Raw genomic sequence first — 21,189 nt, 5'->3', positions numbered from 1 at the left:
GTCTCTCCTCTCCGTCCGCAGTGAATCCTCCGCTTTGATCGGTCGTTTACTCGGCTAGTTTCGCTTATCGCTCGTTATCAGCGCTTTTCTTTCTACTCAGAGTTCTTTAGACGTCGTGATCTACGACTGATCCTCGAGGCCGGCCGCCGCTCATCCGACATCGTTCGATCTTCCCAGGTCCCGGTTCCCCCTCGAGCCTGCAAGATCAATTGCATGCGGATGAAGTCTCGGGTTAAGTAAACAGTGAGTAAACGCGCCCGAGATGTGTCCGCGCTGCGATCACTTCGTGATCCAGCAGTGTCGCGTATGCGTCACCTTCGGCAACGAAGAGCGACGCTCTTCCGCGCTTTTCCGACACGCTTTGCGGCAGCGCACCGCACGCGCGTCGCACTCGCAACTGTTTCGGATTCACGTTCTATTCGCACACGAGATCTCATCATGGAGCGCGTTTACCTCTTTAGTGCGCGCAGGCGGGGATAATACGCAGGCTGTAATCATACGTTGACGTGTGCAAGTACATCAAGCCCGTTTCAGGCGAGCCGTAATTCAGGACGGAGGTCTATTTGGGATTTCTCCACTGGCGATTCTCCACGGTCGAGGAGAATTCGAATCGGGCCGAAATTTGAATTCAAAGGCGAGGAGGCGTCACGTGATAAGCGCGCGCCAGAGGCGGGAAAATTCAAACTCGAGAAAACTCAGAGGTGGCGAAGAGTACGCGAAAGAGAAAATGGATGTCGGTTTTATCTCTCGAGTTCGGACTGAACATTTTTAGAGAGTTTCGCGAAATGTTAAGTATTTGGTCTTTTTTTTTCTTTCATGCAAATCTCTCGCGACCGGAGGAATTGTCGGCTAGAAAAATCAACAACAAAATTGTCGGCGCCGATCCGACCGAAAGCGCAGGATCTACGATCCTGTGGTAAATTTTGCGTTGTTACTGGAAATTAGAACGTTGTTATAAAAAATTGGACGAAGGACGAATGAATAAATGCGTGAAATGGACGCAACGTCGCGTTGCGGAATCTAACGCGGCGTAACGCTTGCGCGCGCGCGCGCGCGCGCGCGTTTCCTCTCGTGCCGGAAACGTACCTCGACGGGCACGCGAAGGCACACGTGATTAACCCTCTGTATAGATTTATGGACCCATAGATCCTCCGCGCATTCGCGTGTCCAAACAAATTCTTTCTAAAAATAAAATACGTGGAAAACGAGGAAGTCCCGCGCTTTTCCAAGCGCGATGGTGATCGCCGCCAAATGTGAAAGCGTGAGCCGAGATCAGATATATTCGGTGAGATTGGGACTCGCGCGAAAAAAGACTCTTCTCTCCCTTCATCCTCTCTATCACCGCACTCTTCTCTCTCGCGCGTTTATCTCACTTTGAAACATCCTGTATATATTGACACACACCTTCGTGGATTTCGTGGCGCATGACCACGATGTCCGTCTCTCTCCGCAAGAGCGCTCGACGCCGAGACAACTCGTTGTCAAGATTTCCGAATTTTTCGCTACGTTCACCAATCTCCGCTTGAACACGCACTACCACAAACGCGTGAAGTATGTCTGCCTGTAAACTTCACGACGGGAATATACATGTGAGATACGTCGACGTCGCGGAACTGCGAGGAGTCAGCTCCTCGCTCTCGCGACGCGAGAAGAGGCGCATCAACGGGCTTTTTCGGTGACGTCACCCGTTTGATCTCTCCTCTTCATCTCTCTCATTTCCCCTTCCCCTCTCACTGTCTTTCATTCTCTCTCTCCCTCTCTCTCCCTCTCTCTCTCTCTCTCTCTCTCTTCCTTTCCAGTAACCTTCCAACCACCTCCTACACGTTCGCGAGATGAAGAATGGACGCGAAAATACCGTTGCCGAGAAGCCGAGTCCACGTGTGTGTCGAAGGCTTATTTATTTGATTGAAATTTATTTCACGGATAAGCTCGAATCAGCTTCTTCTTCGGTAAAGCCCGTATTATATCTTCAGGAATTACTGACATGCGCATCCGTTTCGTCAATGTTCGCGCGAAAAGCCCACTTTCACCCCAAGAAAGTCCAAGTTTCGTAAATTCGCGCGTTCTATTCACGCAGTCACGACGCGGTCGCGACGTGAACGAGTCCAGGTAGAGGCAGTCTAGATTGTCAGTAAGTGGGCCACAAAGATGTCACGCAGTGCACTCGGTACGACTCAAGTCCCTCTAATTGCGCAGCATCCGGGCCTTAACGATTAAAGAGCGCACCGTATTCGCAGTGCGTCCTTGTGTGTGCTCAGCGTGTAACGTATCCTACCCCACTTCCTGGCTCGCGTAACGATGATTCGTCCGTCTACCTCTCGTCTCATGACTGGTTGCGGCTTTCTTAGGTGTCGCACAATCCATCATTGCGTATTTATTCGAAGACAGGCAGAATTACACGGTGACTAGGTACCGTACCGCTGTACTCTTCTAGAGTCGTATTTTGCGAATACAAGGTGGAATATATATACGAGGAACACCGAGACCGAAACGTCAGACGACGACTAGTCAAAAATATAACACGCTGTCCGAAAACTTGTCCGCAAGTTATGCTAATGTGCTCGTAATCGGAGACAAAGATCTTAGTAACAGCTACAAAGCCGCAAGGAGCGCGGTGAACGCGAAGTCGTCCTTTCTTCTTCTTCCTCTTCGTCTCTTCGTTTATGACGACAAGAAAAAATCGAGGAGAAAAAATCTCCCCGAAAAAGCGCAAGCGAAACTGGACGGACGAATCTCCGCGCATTTATCCGCGAGAATTATCATTCACGATGCGACTCGCGCTGAATAATCAGCACATCAGACCGAGGACAGACACGGAGTGTCCGCGATTAATCTCGGCAAGGTGATACGCTTTTTCCATTCTTAACAGTGTGACCGCGCGCTGACATTCTAGACGACGGCCATTGTCACTCCCGTGAGACGTCAATGTCGCTCCCGGCGTCCGCCTTCGAGAGAGAGAGAGAGAGAGAGAGAGGGAGAGACGCGAGTCTCGTGCCTGCATAATTAATGAAACCCGATTCGCGTGCGACTCCGCTCGGCCGTTTTGCAGATGATAAACACCGAGATTCGGCAGCGGCTTTCGAAACTGAGCGCACGTATGTACGAACGACGGAGGTTTGCCCGCCTTCGACCGACCGTGATGTCAGCGTCAGCGAGCGAGCGATTGAAGGGCACGGGGGAAAAAACAGAGAGAGAGAGAGAGAGAGAGAGAGAGAGAGAGAGAGAGAGAGAGAGAGAGAGAGACGGTGGACGGTGGACGGTGGACTGATAATCGAGTGCTGAGGGTCATGGGAGAGATAGGCGGAATTAGCTTAGTACCGGGAAGTGGCCTCATTATCACGCCAGTCAATCGCTTAATCTCGCTGCTTATTTAACACGTTGTTGAAGCGTGTATCGTACACGTACGACGAGTGATCGCTAGCTCGCTCGCTTGCAAGCCCATCCTACGCTCGTGTCTGGCGGAAGCTTAAGAGGAACTTCATCATCATTCACCTGTGCTTAATGAGTGGGGCAAGATGCGTTCTGGGAATGTTCGCGATTCGCTTCTTCCTCGAGAAGGAAGCTCGTCTTCTTGGCGACATCCTGGATGTTCTGCCCGTCGCACAGGCTGGACCTTGCGAGCACCGCGGGAGGACTCTGCGTCTCCGAGGAACTCGCGCGACACCTACGCGGAAGCAGAAACGGAGAGCGTAAGATGTAATTATGAGATATTTCGGCATTTGTCTCAATGGCTCGTTATGTGGCGCGAGTTAACACGTCGACGAGAGAGAGAGAGAGAGAGAGAGAGAGAGAGAGAGAGAGAGAGAGAGACACGAAGCATCAGTGAAACTCGTGAAGAAGAAGAGCCATTATGAAGAATGTTTTCGTTGCTCACTCGGTTGCAACTTCGTTGCTCGCGTTGCTCCCGGAAGATGGCATCTTGAAGTCGTTTCTTGGAGCCTCCTCAGCGATCGATCTGGAATTCGATCTAGCTTCGCTCTTCCTCGAGTCTAACGTGGCCGCGGATTCGTTCCGTCGTTGTGACTTAGCCTCCGTGCCGTTCTGCTTCCTGCTCTTCCTCAGACACGCGTTGATATCCTCGAGGACACGCTCGTAATCCTCCTGATTCTTCGAGTCCTCGCTGTCGCATCTGAACTTTGCCGTACTGTTGTGCTGTAAGAGCGCAATTGGCATAATTGTATCATCGTACTCGAAATCTGCATATATTCCCACTTGTTCCAATTCATTCAACATTAATTAATGACTCGCCTCTTCTTGCGCGTAGAAGGACGATGGTGCTTTCGCGTTGGTGCTCTCTTGTCTGCAGGAGCCGTCTGGGCTGGTGATTATCACCGGGATAGGGTGTGGAGGTGTCGCCGTTGGCATCGCCGTCGGCATCGACGATGTCCGCAGATGAAGCCCGCCCGTGGAAGACCTCAGACTCGACCCTCTGGAGCTGGTGGTCAAGGAACTACTGCTGGAGACGTCGTTGTAGCCCGAGAATGCACCTAGGCCGGTGCGTTCTGGAGAACAGAAATGTCGTTCGTGTCCGTTTCTACAAAGTATGACCATCCGGGACCGATACTCGCACTCCCGCGCGCAATTTTTCATTCACGTTTCATCACGGTTCTTCATTCTAGTCAATAAGATTCGGATAAGAATTCGGTTTTTCCCGGCGGGTCCTTTTTCCTGCGCGCACCTGCTTTCGAGCGATGATGCATCGCGCGGATGCGATCGAGATCGGCGGCGCTGCAGAGCGGCGTGTCCACCTCGTACGTGTTGTTGAAGAGAGTGTAGTTGACCTCGTACTCGCCGGTCTCCTTGCGGAACGTGATGATGGGTTCGAATCGGTGACCCCATAGGATCTCAGACGGTAAATAGGAACTTCTCGCCTGCGTCGTCATGCCGGTCGACTCGATCACCCCTGTTAATAATCACGATAGCCCGTCACAAAGTTCGCTGTGACTGCCCTAGCCGTGTATATTCGCAGGCTTCCGATCACACGAGCGGCGCGCGCGCGCGCGTTGGAGCGCGCGTCGTTCTCCTTGAGGAGTTCTTTACCTTCTAGTATCACGACGATCTCGAATCGCTCTCGCAGCATGTCGCTGGCTGATATCCGGTAGAGCGGCGAGTTTCGGTCGATCTTGTGCACGATCGTGGTGGGCCAGATGAAGAAGATCTTGTCTTCCTCGCCGTCGCCGCCAACCTTCAGCTCCGTCTGGAAGAACGGCAGCAACTCGCCCTCCTTCGTCACCTGCCGAAAACGTGCCAGTGATTATTTTACGACGCCTCGTATTTTATATTACCGCCGCTAGCATACCGTATGTATCGAGCCGGATAAGCCTGTCTAAAATCTATCTCTCTACCTTTCTCTTGATCATCTGGGCGCGTACGTGGGCCTCGATGATGTGGCTCTTGCGCATGTCGCCAACGCGAAACATCAGGCAAGGCTGACCGTCCCGTTGGCAGATGACGGCATTGCGCGAAAAGAGAAGGGTCTGCGTACGCTTTTTGGGCCGGGACAACTTGGCGAACACGATGCCGACCATAAACGCTTGTAAAATCACGCCCGTCATCGACTGGATGCACAGCGTGAATATCGCCTCCGGGCATTCATCTGTCGTGTGCTTGGCCCCGTATCTGCGTAATCGCGGTATATCCAGCTTCTAAGAACTTCTAACACGACACCGGTGCGATGGTAAAATGACAATGCAACGTATGACAACGTAGTTACCCGATTGTGTGCTGCGTCTCGACGGAGAATAAGAAGCAGCTGGTGAAACTACGGATATCTTGGACGCAGGGCACGAAGGTCTGATTGTTGATATTCTGAGGCTCCAAATCGCCGTGGCTGTAGGCGATCAGCCACCATATAAGCGCGAAGCCCAGCCAAGACAGTAGGAAATTCATGGAGAACACCAGCAGTGTCCACCGCCATTGCGCGTCCACCAACGTCGTGAAGATGTCCTGCGAGAAAGTCGATCTGTCATTCCGCCCGTGATAAATATCACGGCGAGAAGCGAGAGAGAGAGAGAGAGAGAGAGAGAGAGAGAGGGAGAGACAGAGAAGATATTTCAATTTCTGAGATTAATCCGTTAATGCCGGCTGGGACAGAAATTTCGCGTTGATTTCAATGTTATGAATTTTCATGAAAATGCTCGAAAATTTTAATCCAAAGTACATTACTAAGGGTTTTCGAAGTCGCTCTTTCCGAATTCGCTGCAAAAATTATAAAAAAATGAATGTTTGTATTGATTTGTAACGGTTTTCTTCCAAAAAATGTGATACTTTCTCAGCAATTTTTTTTTAAATCATGGATTTCATCTTGATAAAAATGTTCAATATTACTGAAAAGTATCCCCCCATCGTATCCTCGAGACTTGTAATTTCAAAAATATATATCTGGACGTAAAATTTTCTGTACTTTCCAAATCTGTAACAAAAAATATAAGTTTTGCCCCAACAAATCAACGTTGGGCCCCGTTAGGCCCAAAAAGTACATTCGATCCAAATTTGGGGCCTACCAAGAAGTGAAAGAATTCGATCAACAGGACAACTTTTATTTTGGATAATTTTTCATAAAAATACACCCATAACGAGTTATTCGACCGAGTTCCCAAAGATCCGGCGATATCTACGGTGATACATGCCATATGGTCGCCATATTGAAATTACTAAATTGCAAAAAATTTCAGAACCACATATATTTTAAGTGCAAGTCTCGAGGACACGATTGGAGTACTTTTCAGTAATATTCAACATTTTTATCAAGATGAAATCCATGATCTAGAAAAAAATTGCATTTTTTGGGAAAAAACCGTTACAAATCAATACAAACACTCATTTTTTTATGACAGCGGATTCGAAAAGAGCGACCTCGAGAAAGAAACGAAAACCCCTAGTAATGTGCTTTGGATAAAAATTTTCGAGCATTTTCATCAGAATTCATAACGTTGAAATCAACGCGAAATTTCTGTCCCAGCCGGCATTAATGGGTTAATATTCTATTCCACATGTCTGATACAATATGCAGAATAAACCTCTCACCTGAAGGTACCGCCGGCGTCGTTTGGCAACGTTTCCCTGCACGACGTTGCAGTCGCCGTGCTTAAAGACCACCCTTTTGCGAACCCTTCTGGAACTGAATCTGGTCTGACGGTACCTTGAAAGACGAATCGGTCGTTTAATTAATTTCAACTTCGGATTCGCGACTGATTGTTCGCTGTAGAGCTGTTAAGCCCACTGAGAAGAGTTCAGGTATATTACGTATAAATTCCAAGTATACATTATTTTTTACACAACGCGTTAGGCTGCTGGGGAAAGTTGCTAAAAATAATTTCGACAGTTTTAGAACATAATCACAGTTGTTGGAATTGTTTATAGACACGGTTACACAATCTCTTCGCGCCGTCTCGACGCGAAATTCCTAGATCAAAGGCAGAGCTTTCGGCGAGACGATTGCGAAAGCGAAAGCGAAAGCACCACCCCTTTGAACTCTATATATTTATGCGCCGTTACTCACTCACTCACGAGAATACACAAGCAGGTAGCCTATTTATTTAAAAAAAATTCACATCTTTTACGTAAATATGAAAGATGTGAAAGATATGAAAATTTCTCGATAGTTCAGATCAACTCGATTATTAGTGAACGTAAAACATAAAGTGTGATCCAATTTTACTCTGTCTATTCTTTTCTATCAAAATTTTATTTCATTTTCTTACACTTTCTTTGGTGTATATATATTTTCTTGTGGATCTATAATATATTGTTACATGCGTGATGCATCTTGCTAATTCATTTTTCATAGAATATAACTTCGCGTACGAAGAATATTTTAAATTCATGGCGTCTATGATGGATTTTCCAGTGGTGTATCTCGGCGAAATACTCATGAACGCTATTTAACATCACCGCTCAATCTATTTTTACGCCGTGGGTCAATATGTCAGGGTTGGGAAGTCGCGAAACCGTGCGAATTTAGAACGCCGTACACGACGACACCGAGGCGACGGTGTTTCGTTCGACTGGCGTTCGACTAAATGACGGAGACTAATTCGAGAGGTCTCGAAATCGTCGCCGCGGCGATGGTGATATAATCGCGAGAGCAGCTCCCCCCGGATAATTTCGCATCGTTTCAGGCACACCGCGGATGATACCTCTGTGCATTAGAAATTGCAGGCGAGACAGATGCGATCTCTCGCGGTATTTATTGCCGTCTTATTCCCGCACTTTACGGTCCGTAAATATTTGCGGATAATAATTGGCAATGAGCTGGTCACAAACCAGTGTGAGATTTGATCTGAAATGTCGCGCGATTACTCGGCGGACGGCGACGAACGGCGAATTGGATCCGCCCTTCCGTGCGATCTTCCAGTGACGGTAATTCGTTGTGCTTATGCCATTACGTTCATCGCCGCTACTTGCCATAATCGCGGACACTTTCCCGTCTTGACGACGTGTGGGTGGCTATTTCGACACGAAAAACACGCCTCTCAAGCACGTAGTCACGTCCGATATTTCGATAACAAATTCTAATCGAAACCTATTAAGGTTGCACAAGGCCAGGTAAAACCGTCACGTGTTCCGTCGCTCGTTTATCGTTATGGAAAAATCGTTAAATCGTTAAGGAAAAAAAACTTAAAAGATAAAACAAGATACATCGAATTATTATGTAAAAAACCGAACACTGACGACACTTCGATTAGACATCGATAAATTAATATCGGGACGAATCTAAGGATGGTCAACGCGATTGTTCCCCGACCGTGATTATTTCTTTCAGACAGAAGAGGAGCGCTCGAGAGAGCGATTACTTGGACAACTTCTCGCGCCAAGCCGCCTCGCCGGAAGTCATCGCCTTCATGACCATCATGGACACTTGCGAGCTTGCTCGTCGCAGTCTCGACAATCCATCTATACCGATCATCTCGCCCAGAGGATGGCGTCTCGCAGCATCCGAGACACCTGCGTTGTCGTCTTGACAACGTCGCCGCTTCTATCTGTCGCGTCCAAAAATTCCCGAAGTGACAATTGAGAAAGTAGTTTTTAGGTAATATACGGTATATAGTATTTTTTTAAGTATAACCAATACATATATTATATTTGAAGCTGTTATTTTGAAGAAAGAGAGAGAGAGAGAGAGAGAGAGAGAAATCAAACCGAAGTGAAGATATTTATTTGACCGCTGAGTTATTATTAATGGCAAATCATTTATTATTGTGTTGCACTACTCGAGCCAATCACGACTCGGAATTTGCCAAAGAAATTAATCCGATGCATTAATCACAAGAAAGGAATAAAAATTCCGGTGTTCGATTTGATGGATTACTTATCGATTTCCTCGTGATCGAATCGACTTTGCCGTAAGACGCAGTAAACGCAGCTAATTAGAGTCGCTCACTAACGTAAGCGAGGCTAATCGGGCACTGAGGATACATTTCAGCTGTGGGTCGGCCAAGAACAATTATTCCCCTTTGTGTTCGCGTGTGTCGCTTTGGCACGAGCCGCCGATAAACCGCTTCACAAAGAAGGGAGCCTCGTCGATGAGACTTTTAATATATGAAATCAATGAAATTTAAACGACGCAGAATTAAATTTCTCAAATTCGTCTTGCTTTTTCTGCAACTTGTGCAAGTCGTTGCAATCTAGCAGACAATAATATGATTAATCATCGAATAAAAGAAAATAGACAATTTCTCTAAATTTAAATAATAATATTAAGTAGATCTGAAAGTAATAATACTATGTCGTAAATAGTAAAGCGAAGAGTGTGAAACAACGATAAATGAAAATTATGCAAAGAGCGTAAGACAACGCAATTACTTCTTCGGTGATGAAATTAATTACACTCGAATAATATCCAGTCCGGCCGAGCAAAAATTTCAATAACTCAAAATTACCTCTGACGTGCAAAAAGCGCATCCATTCGCTTCTCGCGATTAAGGTGCTTCTATTTTCGTACGGGGAAGGGAGAGGAATAAAGATTTCCGGCAATTGCTGCTTTGGAAATAGCAGTCGCGCGCCGCTATTTTCGGCGGGTCCCGTAAAACACGTATTGTGATGCGAATTTTACGTCGCCGAGCACTATTTTCGAAGCACCGTCGATAAATAGATGCGCAATATAATACGATTCGTTGTTATTTCTATTTATTTATTTATTCAGTTAGAGAGAAAGAAAGCACAGGCGTGTCATTGATTTAGTCCTGCATCTCTTCAGTTAATGTTTTATTGTTCTTCTTTTATATTTTAATAGTGTGTTTCCTGTGCAATTTTATGCTGCTGAGATGACATTTGTTGTCCTCTCCGCTTGCTGCGTATTAACGTTCTTCGTTGTGGAAGAAATTGCGTGAACAAGTGACTTAACTCGAGCTATTCGAGAGATGTCCTTGTCGGCTAGCGTACGTGGAAGCGATAACTTATCATCTTTCTATCGGAATTTGCTTATGCAACGCAACACGTAAGTGGATATTTACATAAATGCGCTTACAAACATCGCATTTACTTACCGTTTAGAAAGTGACGTTTGGAAAGTGCGATCAACGACGTTATTCACGACCTCTGACGGCGTATGACGGAATATAAAAAATATAATTTTATAAAATATATGTTTAATACTTCTTTTATTGTGTAAATGAAAAATGTTCTTTCACACATATCTTTTTCCTTTCTTTTTGTATCTTTTTCACTTTCTCTTCCAATGTTATTTCAATATTAGATAAATATTAAACAAATAATAATTGTTATGGTTACGCATTTGTATTAATTCTCGTTCGCCTGTAACTTCGTCGACATTGGTGGTGGACGCTGTGTGCCTGTATCATCATCGCAAAGTGCGCGAGCTATAAAATGCAAAGCGACAAGGCATAAATTTGCCGCTCGTCTCGCCCGACGATAAAAGATACGCCCAGTATAAATGTCTAAATTGGTCATTTCATTTCTGGCTTTCTGTAACTTCGAACATTCTGTTACCACCAACGCGTTGTTGGACTTGTTTTGACACGAAAGTTTGTTTGAGAAACGTCGCTGATTTTTATTAGACAAAAAAAAAAGGCTATCCAAACTGCCTTCTTACTTCGAACTTTAGTCATATTTACCGTTAATGTTCAAACCATTTTATAAGAAAATGTAAGAAACAATAACACATCGCCGACATCACTAAAATAAAAAACCGAGTCATGACGACATTAACGTGGATTGTCCATTATCGTTCATCATTTGACGAATTGTTTAGCTATTTCTTCGCACTTCCAAACGACACGAGAATAAAATAAATCGAGTGACTCGGCGTCGTTGGTTTTCGTTGCTGAAGAATTTTCAGGATAAGTGAACGTAAAGACAGAAATTTAAATTACAATTGCAGCACGCAGTTGCGGCTGTTATTATACTTTTTTTGTATGTAGACTGTAACAGTCATTGATCGACATCAGTTAAGTTAACAATGATTGATGTAAAAATTACTGAAAGCTGAAAGCAACTGTGTGATAAGGGCAAGAAAAGAAATGATCTCGATATCGCAACGTAAAACTAAAAAGAAACTGCAATGTTTTCACGATTTGGTGACCACAAACTTTAATTGTTTCTTCCTCCAGACCTGACGAGTGTCCCCGAAGGTAGGGTATAATTTTCACATTTTAATTTTCCTATCGTAACTCCAATTTCGCTCATCCTCACCTACTCAGCAGCGGGCCAGATTCACCCTTGAAGCTGATTCTGCTGAAGGCTCTTCTCTTGAACGTGCTGAAGATGTCGCGTCTCTTCCGACTTACAGTCTCGCCGGTTTCTTCCGCGGAATCTTCACCGCAAAATTTCACGGCGACCGCAGCAGCTGGCATCGACGAGTGCACCAATAACTCACCGAGAGATGTATTCGCGGTGGCCGAGTGATCGCCCACTATGTCCTCGTGGATCACCGTCCTGTTTCGTCCTGTCATCCTCATTTTCTCGTCTTGCTTCAGTTTAACGGCGATGATAATTAATCTGGCAGTCGTCGCTGTTAAGACAATTGAAAAGTTTTTCTCTCTCCTTTCTTGGCTCTTTTCAAGGTTGTTCAATGATTTATCGTCGACGAGATCAACCGAGAATCGCGCGTGACGACTGTGGAGTCTCGCGACAGAATGGTTACAATTCGATGAAAGGTGATTCATTGGGAGACGAGTCGATGATTTAGCAGAAGGTGAACACGAGGCGCGCGCGCGCGCGGGCGCACGAAGCGCGCCAGTGAACACGCGACGTCTCTTCTCGCGGCGCGATTTATTTGACTAGCTGTGAGATTAACGGCGAGTTCGTCCGAACTCACGCGGTGAATTACACAAACAACTCTCCGCAGATTTATAGCGTAGCGTGTGCCATTTGTAGAATGTTTTTGCGAATCGCGTCTGCAATTTTGCACGCATGCACATACGCACGCACGGGACACCTGTTGCTTTTAACGTGTGTGTGTGTGTGTGTGTGTGTGTGTGTTTACACGCGGCCACTCGGTGCATTTTTCCATTTCGCTTCTCTTTTCTCCGAGGTTTCCGGCAATTTTTACGCCTACCGAAGACGGTACGTATTCTTGCAAATTAATATCATTCAATTATAAATCGAATGTTAAAAATTTTTTGACAATCGACTTTTCGAAATATCGAGTAACAACATTCTGCCACGACATGACTTTGTACGCTCCGATTCATTTAATAAGAGCTCCGATAATTTAATAACAGCCTCGACAGTTGATATTAATTAAGCCTATAGTCTCCTTTGCTATATTTTTTATCTATGCGTTTTACATAAACACGTGCGGTAATACAGGCGTGACTTGAACGTTATGCGAGTACGGATTAATGATATGGTATTAAATAATGACAAGATAACATATGTTATAATGATACGCGCGAAAGATAGGCCAATTTCTCACGGGTCGATTGAAGCTTCGTTATTACCGAGTCTTAATTTACTTCACATTTTCGTACTTTGTGCATCGTGCGCGACACTGCATCAACTGAAAATTCCTCTTCCGCTTCGCAGCAAAACGTCACCTTATCAATCTTCTGTTATTGCGGTTTCGAGGTCGCTCTTTCGTCACTCACTCGACACTCGAGTCGATGCAGATAAGAGAAAGAGCGAGAGAGAGCGAGAGCGAGAGAGAGAGCGAGAGAGAGAGACAGAGAGAGAGAGAGAGAGAGAGAGAGCGAGAGAGAGAAAGAGACTGGTGAATATGCGGAGGAAAGAACCGAACGGCGATGATAATTACACTCGAGAGATCTCAATCACCACGTACGCGCGCGTCCCTTCCGCGACCGGCACGAATCAAATCCCGCGAGGATCTATCGATCCTCAGGCAGCAACGACGGCGGCATTTCACGCGTTCGGCCACGATGCTCCGCCGAGATTGCGGCGACACGCGCCACGAGTGTGTATATCGCGCGACGAGCGAGAAATAAATTGTGAGTGTGGGCGAATGCGAAAGCGTTCAAGCATATGCGTGCAAGTTGCCGCGAAGGAAGGACGTGACGCGCGCGCGGCACGGATAAGATTGCCGCTCCGTTTTATCGGCGGCCTCATTTGCGCTCGATTTCGTCAGCAGATCGACGAATGCACTTGCGAGAGAGGATTGCCATGCACGTCGGATGGACGTTCGGAGACTTGGATAAACTTGGATATCTGGATATTAAGAGAGGCAGCTGCCAATTAACGGACGAAAGTTGCAAATTGGAAGCGACGGACGGTTCGAGTTGTCGAGGCGCGGCGGGAACAATCGCGCGATCTCTCGTGGTGTTGAAGGCAATGGATCGAGCATCGCGGAATCGCAATCGCAATCACTTCGATCTGTATTTCAAATTCAGCTGATCGAGCCTATGTAGCGTCTACAATGTAATCCGTTCATTCTTACCGTGTCTATCCTTCTTCTCTTGCGAGTCGGTATCAGTTTCTCTCTTTCTCCGTGTATTCTGCATAAAGTTCTCTCAATACAAAAATATGTTCTCTTCGCTTTCTCTGAACCATTTTAATACACCCCGAGGCTCCTGTATTACGGATCACAGATCAATCGCGCGAGGGTGAAAAAATCAAAGGATTAAATTTAAACTGCGAAGAAGAGAGAGAGAGAGAGGCGGAGAAAGAAGCGATGCAAAGAGAGAAGCAGAGAGAGAGAGAGAGAGAGAAAGAGAGAGAGAGAGAGAGAGAGAGAGAGAGAGCGAGACTATTCTTGTGAGAATCTATTTCGTTCTCGTTTGGATGGTATTCAAAACGTGCGCAACGTTGGTGTCCGCGTACAAAACACACGCATATATACGATATGCAGCATTATTTAACACACTATATATTATATTACGTATATTTACATTTTATGTACATATGTGTACAAGATTCTACGTATTAGTACGCATACTAAATTTTATTTATATTCCGTATTCTAATCTATATCGTAATTAAAAACTTTTTTGCTATCATTTTATTTTTACAGCGCCGATATCATAGTTTATTATCGTCGTATATCTTGTCTTGCGGATTTTAATATCAGTGCTCATTTTCGTCGGCTACGCTGCGCAGTAAATATTAACGCAACTGTTTGTTTCGAGCACGTTGCTAAATTTCCCAATGAGACGATGTGGTCTGTTCTTTTTAGCTGCACACTGCGGAACTAGTGCAATAAGTTAGAATGAGACGACTATATTTTTTCTCACTTGAACTTATTGCACCAGCTGAATGGTGCAGCTAAAAAGTACAGACCAAGTATGTGTATAAAATTAATTTCTATATATTCCTGTTGTACACTCTCTTGGTTATTACGAAATATTTCGGAGCGCTACTTTATCAACTTCCGGCAACGCAGTTCCATCTTGAGGAAAGCCTTCATATTAGGGTCTTGCACTCGTTCCAAGATAGCGGCTTGCAAGTTCACGTCCGACGTGTTGTCGATCTTGCTGCTCAGTCGCTCCGCGTATTGAATCCATACGCAGTTCGCGCATCCTGACATACAGCAGTTCGTCGGTTCTGCGAGATCGTCAACTGGAATTTCCTTCGCGTCATCTTCTCCGTCTTTCAGTTTATCGTCGTCCTTTTGTGCCGAGAAGTTTCGTTGATAACAGCGCAAACCCGGGACGGCTAATCTTGAAGGTCGCAGTATGAATTTCATTTCATGTTTCAACGAACCTTATTGATTCAGAGGTGATCAGATTGATTGCGGCGGAATCTATAGTCAAAGTGAAACGAGTGCTTTAGTTGTGTGGTCGTGATGATAGCTGAGTCAGTTAGAGAGAAGTTTAGTCTCACGTCAATCGAGATGTAAGGAGGCTCATCCGAGAAAAACTGAGTATACGTAATAGTGCAATTCATAAGACACAACGCACTTTTTCTCGAGCTGAATTGTACGTGAAACATCTTATCTAGGCTGCATTCCGATATTCACTGCCAGTACTGAAAATCTATAATATATGTGACATAAAGTATATATTTTCAATACTGGCAGTGAATATCGGAACGCAGCCCTAGTAAATTGCTACGAGAACATTAGGGCCAGAGCACAGGCTTTTGCATAACACATAATACATAACGCGTAAGAGAATAAACCAATTAGTTTTCTTCATTTCCCTCCTCAGGACAGAAATGAAGAACTCTGATTGGTTGATTCTCTTATGCGTTGTGTATTATGCGTTATGCAGAAGTCTGTGTTCTGGCCCTTAAGGCCAGACAAACTTGCATAAGCGCGTAACGCATATGCATAAAGAAATTAACTAATTGTATGTTTAATACAAAAAATATTTTTTTACTACACGGATCATAATTGGTCAATTTCTTTATGCATATGCGTTACGCGCTTATGCAAGTTTGTCTGGATAGGCCTTAACTGTTTGTAACCAGAAAGTATATAAGTATAGGAATTTATGTTTATAACTAAAAATTCTAGATTCAAAAAATCTAGATTATTCTTAGATTCTATGCATCAATCCAATGAAAAATACAAAATTACTTGCCTTGTACGTGAATTGTATTAATTAATAATAAAAGATTATGTTTAATCCTGTCTAACTTATCAGTCAGTGTCTATGATTTATGAGAATTCTAAACCGTACAACCGTTCATATTCGTAGACCCGTTATTCTACGTGTGGCGTTCAATATTAGTTCAGAAGTCTCCGCTCCGCGTCGCCACTTTACCGAAGAATCGATTCGTAGTATAACTTAACGACAAATCAAACATATATTTTCGTATTTTATGTTTTTACAAAACACATTTTGAAAAGTCTCTTCTTATTTTAAATAGTAAAGATTAATGATTAGTGAAACGCCCTTTTATTGTCAACTTTTATAGTTGAACAGGAAACTCCAGAAGGTCTTTTCATCTTCAAATTGTAAGCCCAAACAGTTATTTCAGGAACTTATTTGCGTGAAATACTGGTGCATGATGTGTCAAGAATCTTATCTAATCTTTTAATTCAAAATTCTATGAACATTAGTCTTGATTATTATTAATATTTTTATCAAGCAAAAGTTGAGTAAATATTTTTCTAATTGATTATTTAGAAAAAAGTTAAATTAATTCATCAATTCATCATTATATTGTTTATTTATAATTTAACAAATAGAAATGTGTGCATAATAACATGATGGAGAATGTATTTATATTCATTTAGGTTAGACGAAAATGTAATGTTTTAGCAGGAACGGCTCTTTAAAATTACAACATACTGGATACAATTATTATTAATTTATAATTGATTATTCAACATGTGGTGCTTCAAAGAACAAGAAGGTATTACTGAGCATTAAATGTCAAATAGCAAATGTGAATAATCTAAAACATCATTATATAGAGTCTGATTGTTGTATATTTCATATAATTGTGTTGTTTTATTCTAGGTCGTTGCATTTATATCCTGCCAGGACATAAAGTATCTTTTGGAAAATCTCTGAGCAATATCAAAATAGAGGGAGATGCCACAGTAAGCAGGCTTCATGCGATTGTTTCTTCAGAACCTTACGAAGAGCAAGAAGTAAACCTAATTTTATCAATTATAATTTTATATTATTTTGCATATATTTCTTAAAATGTTAAATTTTTTTCAGTTGCAATATAAATGTGTCATCCAAGACCGGTCCAAGTATGGAACATATGTTTTGCGAGATGGAGAGAAAAGGAAGTTGTTCACAGATGAAAAATTTATTCTAAAAGCAGGTGACAAAGTACAGTTTGGCCTGAAACACAGCATTTTTATGTAAGCTTAAAATAATTTAACTTTTTGTTATTTTTCTACAAAATCATTGCTGTGTAATACATCATTGCAGTGTATTACGTCACTCATTTCTGGTTGTGGCATCGAGTTTGTGCAAGGAAGAAATGGAGAAACTGAGAAGTATTGTAAAGGATATTGGAGGTGTACTATCCGATAACTGGCACAATTCTTGCACGTACTTAACAGTGCCTAATGAATTCCTGTTTACTATAAAGGTAAGATTTCATATATGAGCGAAGAAAATAGAAAAATAAGAGCAATTATGAGATAATAAAAAATTAATTCTATAATAGTATATAATACCATTTTATTAATGTATTAATACTTATATGATAATATATATTAATATATTAATGTATATATTAATATATAGTAGTATATACTTATATGGTAATATATATATAAAATATTTATCATATAACATATTATATATATATATATATATATATATATATATATATATATGGTACTGCGTTCGATATATTTCAAAAAATTAATAAAAGATGTTTTCTTATTGATCTGTATTTATGTACACTTTATACAGTTGGCTTGTGCACTAGCATCTTCCAAGATGATTGTCACCACTGGATATTGGGAAGCAATAATGAAAGCTATTGGAGAAAACAAAGAATTGCCTAAAATTGAAGATTTTTTACCTACTGTAACAAAGGAGGAATGGATACGTGTTGATACACAACTGCTGCCTAAGGAGGAGCGCAGGACACTATTTCGTGGCTTATCTTTTGTGCACTTTTGCGCGAAACAATACAGTGCATATGCTCCGATAATTACTGCAGCAGGTGATTATTTCCAATGCAGATTTTTATTTGTAAAATAGGGGATAAAATAGGGGAAATAAACAAGGGATAAGCACAACTGGCGTGAAATACATTTGCATTCGTGTTATAGCCCAAATTCTTCTTTTCTTTAATAAGTTACAATAGAATTTTGTTTCAGGCGGAAAATCCTGTGTATATCCTACGAAGAAACCTTTAACTCCTCGGGATCTGACTGCCAAGAATGCTATTGTCATACAGCAGCCTACTAATGATTCCTCTCAGTTCACAATTCAAGTCATCGCAACAGATTATCCGATTATTCGTGAGTGGCGGAAATGATAGTAAAATAATCATATGTCAGTTACCATAACACGAAAATTATTAACATACATCGTAATATGCGATATTTTCATCTTGTAGATCAAAAACTAAGTGCGCTTAAACGCAGAATGATCTGCGACTCAGAAATCCCACTTGCCATTCTTCACTGCTCTACCGAGAAATATTGTAATCCTAAGTTTAACTTTGGCACAATTCTTAAATCCAGCACTCAAATGTTCTCCCCTTCTGATCTCGTAATTGTCGAAGATACACAGGACGCGTCGTCGACAAGCAATAAGAGAAAAATCGAAGGTACAGAGCAGCCGCGAATCATCCCCGAAACCCTTGATTCGCAGTGTGATAGTGGTACTTCGAAAAAAGTACGTATCTGCGATAAAAATGAGCAAGAAGATATTCTCGAAAACAGCAAACGTGAAAGTGATGTTTTTTCCAACAAGAACGACAAACAACCCCAAATCATTCCGGAAACTTGCGATTCCTTGGACAAAAGTATCGCAAGTGATAATTTCTCTAGGAGTGACATAAAAAAGCCTCGAATTATTCCCGAATCTTGCGACAAAAACAGTGTCAGCAGTCCCAGCATACAAGATGAGCAATGCTCGAAAGATATATCGCCAGAAGACATTGGATTTCCACAAGAGGAAAAAGTTATCTTGGAGAAAAAACATGGTTCGACTCTAGAAAAACGTAATGTAATGTTCGAGGAAGATGATTTGTTACTTGAAGACACGACATTTAATAAAGATAACTTGACACTCAAAAGGAAGAACTTGATGTTTAAAAAGAGTTGTCCTCTCAAAAATGATAATTGGGCTGGTCAAAACGACGAGGATGAGAGCGAAAGCTGGAAGAGCTCAAAGGGACCGCGTATCGTATCGATAGAAAAGATCAATAATAGCGATAAAAGCAATATACGAACGGACCGAATGGCGAACAAATCATTGGGAAAAGATTGTTTCGAAATTGAAGAGTCTTTCGACTCCCAGTTGAAACAGCGAGATAAGTACGATGACGAGAAAGTAGAAGTAATTGACATAGAGAAGGAAAATAAACGAGGAAAAGAGAAATCGCGGAAAATGGTGAGTGATCAATATATATATATATATATATATATATATATATATATAATTTCGTAACCTATAATAATGCTTACTATATTTTATATTTAATGAAATGCATCACAGGAAATGAAAGAATTGAAAATAGAAGAAAAAGACGAGAAGAGAGAGGTGGAGCGACGAAAAATAGTGAGTGATTAATTCAATTCTTATAATGTCAATATTATGACGATTTACTTTTTGCGACATGGAAACCGATAACTGTTATTTTCTTCTTATTTATTTAGGGTACAGATTGGTACGATAAATATTTGAGTGCTGAATTTACGGACAAGATCTTGCGCAAAGACGCACCGTGTGGCAAAAGATTCACGAAGGTTTGTAAGAGCAATATGTGATTTGGTATGTTTTGTGCAATATCTGTACATCTTGTTTCTCTTCTTTTTATTTAGGTATTAATTCCGATCCCCGCGAAGAAACTGAGGGCAGATGACTTTATCCTGTGATTTATCAAGAAAAATAATATATACCGTGTTCACATGTTATGCAAAAATGAATATTCGCTCCTCATATACAATGTCATTCTAATGACAGATAATAATGGTATATTAGAAAATAGGATTACAGTTTTCTTGTTATTATTATAAAAATAACAGAGTCTAAGTAAAAATAGGTGATAATAAAATTTAGCATTTTTGATATGATATTTTATAGCAAAGAATAGAAAAAGTAAACATGGTAGATATATTTGAAACACACTTGGTATAACTTTGTGCAGCGTATTCTATTTTTGTACAAAATATATCAGCAAAAAAAAAAGAAACGAGAATTCATGGATCCATTTGTTTTACCTGTGCCATCATTCTATTTCTTCGAATATTTATCAGAACTTTTTTCTTCTCGAGTGGACGAACGTATACGAAGAACAAGCGAAAAAATGCACTTTATCAGCGTCTAACCACGGAAATAATCATTATATTATAGCCGCATGCGTGCGAAAGACGCGGACAAAAATCGTAGAGTCGGAAAATCGAGGATATATGCGTTTGTTCCGGCGCGCAGAGTTCTTCAGTTCATATGTCAGCTCTCAATGCGATCTCTTCGTCCCTTTCGCAAATCCTCTCGACTTTCTTCTTGCCGTCGTCTGCAAGACGAATCGAATGGACGGTCTCTTGGAAGAAAGCTCACTGCCTCCTCCTCATAAAGACGCGCGGTACTTATCGATTCTTTCGTCCGTACGTACTTGGATATTTTCGTCGAGAAAAAGATGCAGTCTCGCGAAATTGACGATGGTGACTCGGTGAAAAGACTGCTGGAGAAAAGAAACAAAGAGAAAAAAATTTTATCTGTGCGCACGATATTAATTTATCCGAAAAAATACCTTCATTTCTCCTCGCGCAAACAATAGTTCTATGAAGTAGTAATATAAGAAGGATTTGCCTGTGTCGTTTCGTAGTACTCTAATAATAATTTTACTATAATTTGCCATAATATACTCTGGAAATTTTTCTCGGGAAATTCATCGTTTCGTTTGAAAAAAAAAGAAAAGATAAATAAAAAGAGGAAAACAAAGATCAAAACTGTCTCTAAACTGTCGTGCTAAAAGCGAACTTTGTGCGCTCCTAGCGTAGCGTAGACAGTTGTCAGCGATTTTCCACCGTAAACAAATTTCAAGAATCGCGAGAGCCGGGAGAAGCAAGTTAAGTCGACAAAATCGGCCGGCAATCTTTCACACAACTCGAGAAAGTTCCCAATGCCGGACAGGGAACTTTTCGGGAACACCGCTAATCGCGAAGCGCGAATAAATGTCAAGAGA

At 42.3% G+C, this 21,189-nt stretch overlaps 3 protein-coding genes across 8 annotated transcripts; 1 reads left to right on the top strand and 2 right to left on the bottom strand.

Moving 5' to 3' along the window:
• Positions 1-46: 46 nt before the first annotated feature.
• Positions 47-14,071, bottom strand: LOC105182831 (ATP-sensitive inward rectifier potassium channel 8). 4 transcript variants are annotated; one of them, XM_011140550.2, is made up of 11 exons: positions 13,853-14,071; positions 11,653-11,971; positions 7,027-7,141; positions 5,714-5,946; positions 5,346-5,619; positions 5,041-5,233; positions 4,679-4,903; positions 4,249-4,502; positions 3,875-4,152; positions 3,493-3,664; positions 47-197 (listed from the first exon to the last, which is right to left on the bottom strand). In XM_011140550.2, the coding sequence occupies exons 1-10, from the start codon at positions 13,914-13,916 to the stop codon at positions 3,499-3,501; spliced, it is 2,121 nt and encodes a 706-aa protein (XP_011138852.2). In that variant the 5' UTR covers positions 13,917-14,071; the 3' UTR covers positions 47-197; positions 3,493-3,498. The 4 variants fall into 4 exon arrangements, with proteins under 4 accessions (XP_011138852.2, XP_011138853.2, XP_011138855.2 ...); XM_011140551.3 differs by lacking the exon at positions 13,853-14,071 and adding an exon at positions 12,933-13,121; XM_011140553.3 differs by lacking the exon at positions 13,853-14,071 and adding an exon at positions 12,903-13,110.
• A 187-nt stretch (positions 14,072-14,258) lies between these two features.
• LOC105182827 (oxidoreductase-like domain-containing protein 1) lies at positions 14,259-15,352 on the bottom strand. The gene is made up of 2 exons (XM_011140542.3): positions 15,235-15,352; positions 14,259-15,154 (listed from the first exon to the last, which is right to left on the bottom strand). The coding sequence occupies exon 2, from the start codon at positions 15,095-15,097 to the stop codon at positions 14,768-14,770; it is 330 nt and encodes a 109-aa protein (XP_011138844.2). The 5' UTR covers positions 15,098-15,154; positions 15,235-15,352; the 3' UTR covers positions 14,259-14,767.
• On the top strand, positions 15,175-20,202 carry nbs (nibrin). Of its 3 annotated transcripts, none has more exons than XM_011140544.3 (11): positions 15,175-15,329; positions 16,595-16,713; positions 16,821-16,954; positions 17,028-17,176; positions 17,247-17,409; positions 17,739-17,994; positions 18,152-18,295; positions 18,394-19,394; positions 19,500-19,562; positions 19,661-19,750; positions 19,826-20,202. In XM_011140544.3, the coding sequence occupies exons 2-11, from the start codon at positions 16,689-16,691 to the stop codon at positions 19,877-19,879; spliced, it is 2,079 nt and encodes a 692-aa protein (XP_011138846.2). In that variant the 5' UTR covers positions 15,175-15,329; positions 16,595-16,688; the 3' UTR covers positions 19,880-20,202. The 3 variants fall into 3 exon arrangements, with proteins under 3 accessions (XP_011138846.2, XP_011138847.2, XP_011138845.2); XM_011140545.3 differs by lacking the exon at positions 15,175-15,329 and adding an exon at positions 16,051-16,312 and having other exon boundaries at positions 16,620-16,713; XM_011140543.3 differs by lacking the exon at positions 15,175-15,329 and adding an exon at positions 16,051-16,312.
• Positions 20,203-21,189: the final 987 nt, after the last annotated feature.

Source organism: Harpegnathos saltator, unplaced genomic scaffold (genome assembly GCF_003227715.2).
Source record: "Harpegnathos saltator strain DR-91 unplaced genomic scaffold, Hsal_v8.6 scaffold657, whole genome shotgun sequence".
Taxonomy (NCBI): Eukaryota; Metazoa; Arthropoda; class Insecta; order Hymenoptera; family Formicidae; genus Harpegnathos; species Harpegnathos saltator.
Note: the sequence above shows the minus strand (reverse complement) of the source record. Positions and strands in the feature narration are given on the sequence as shown.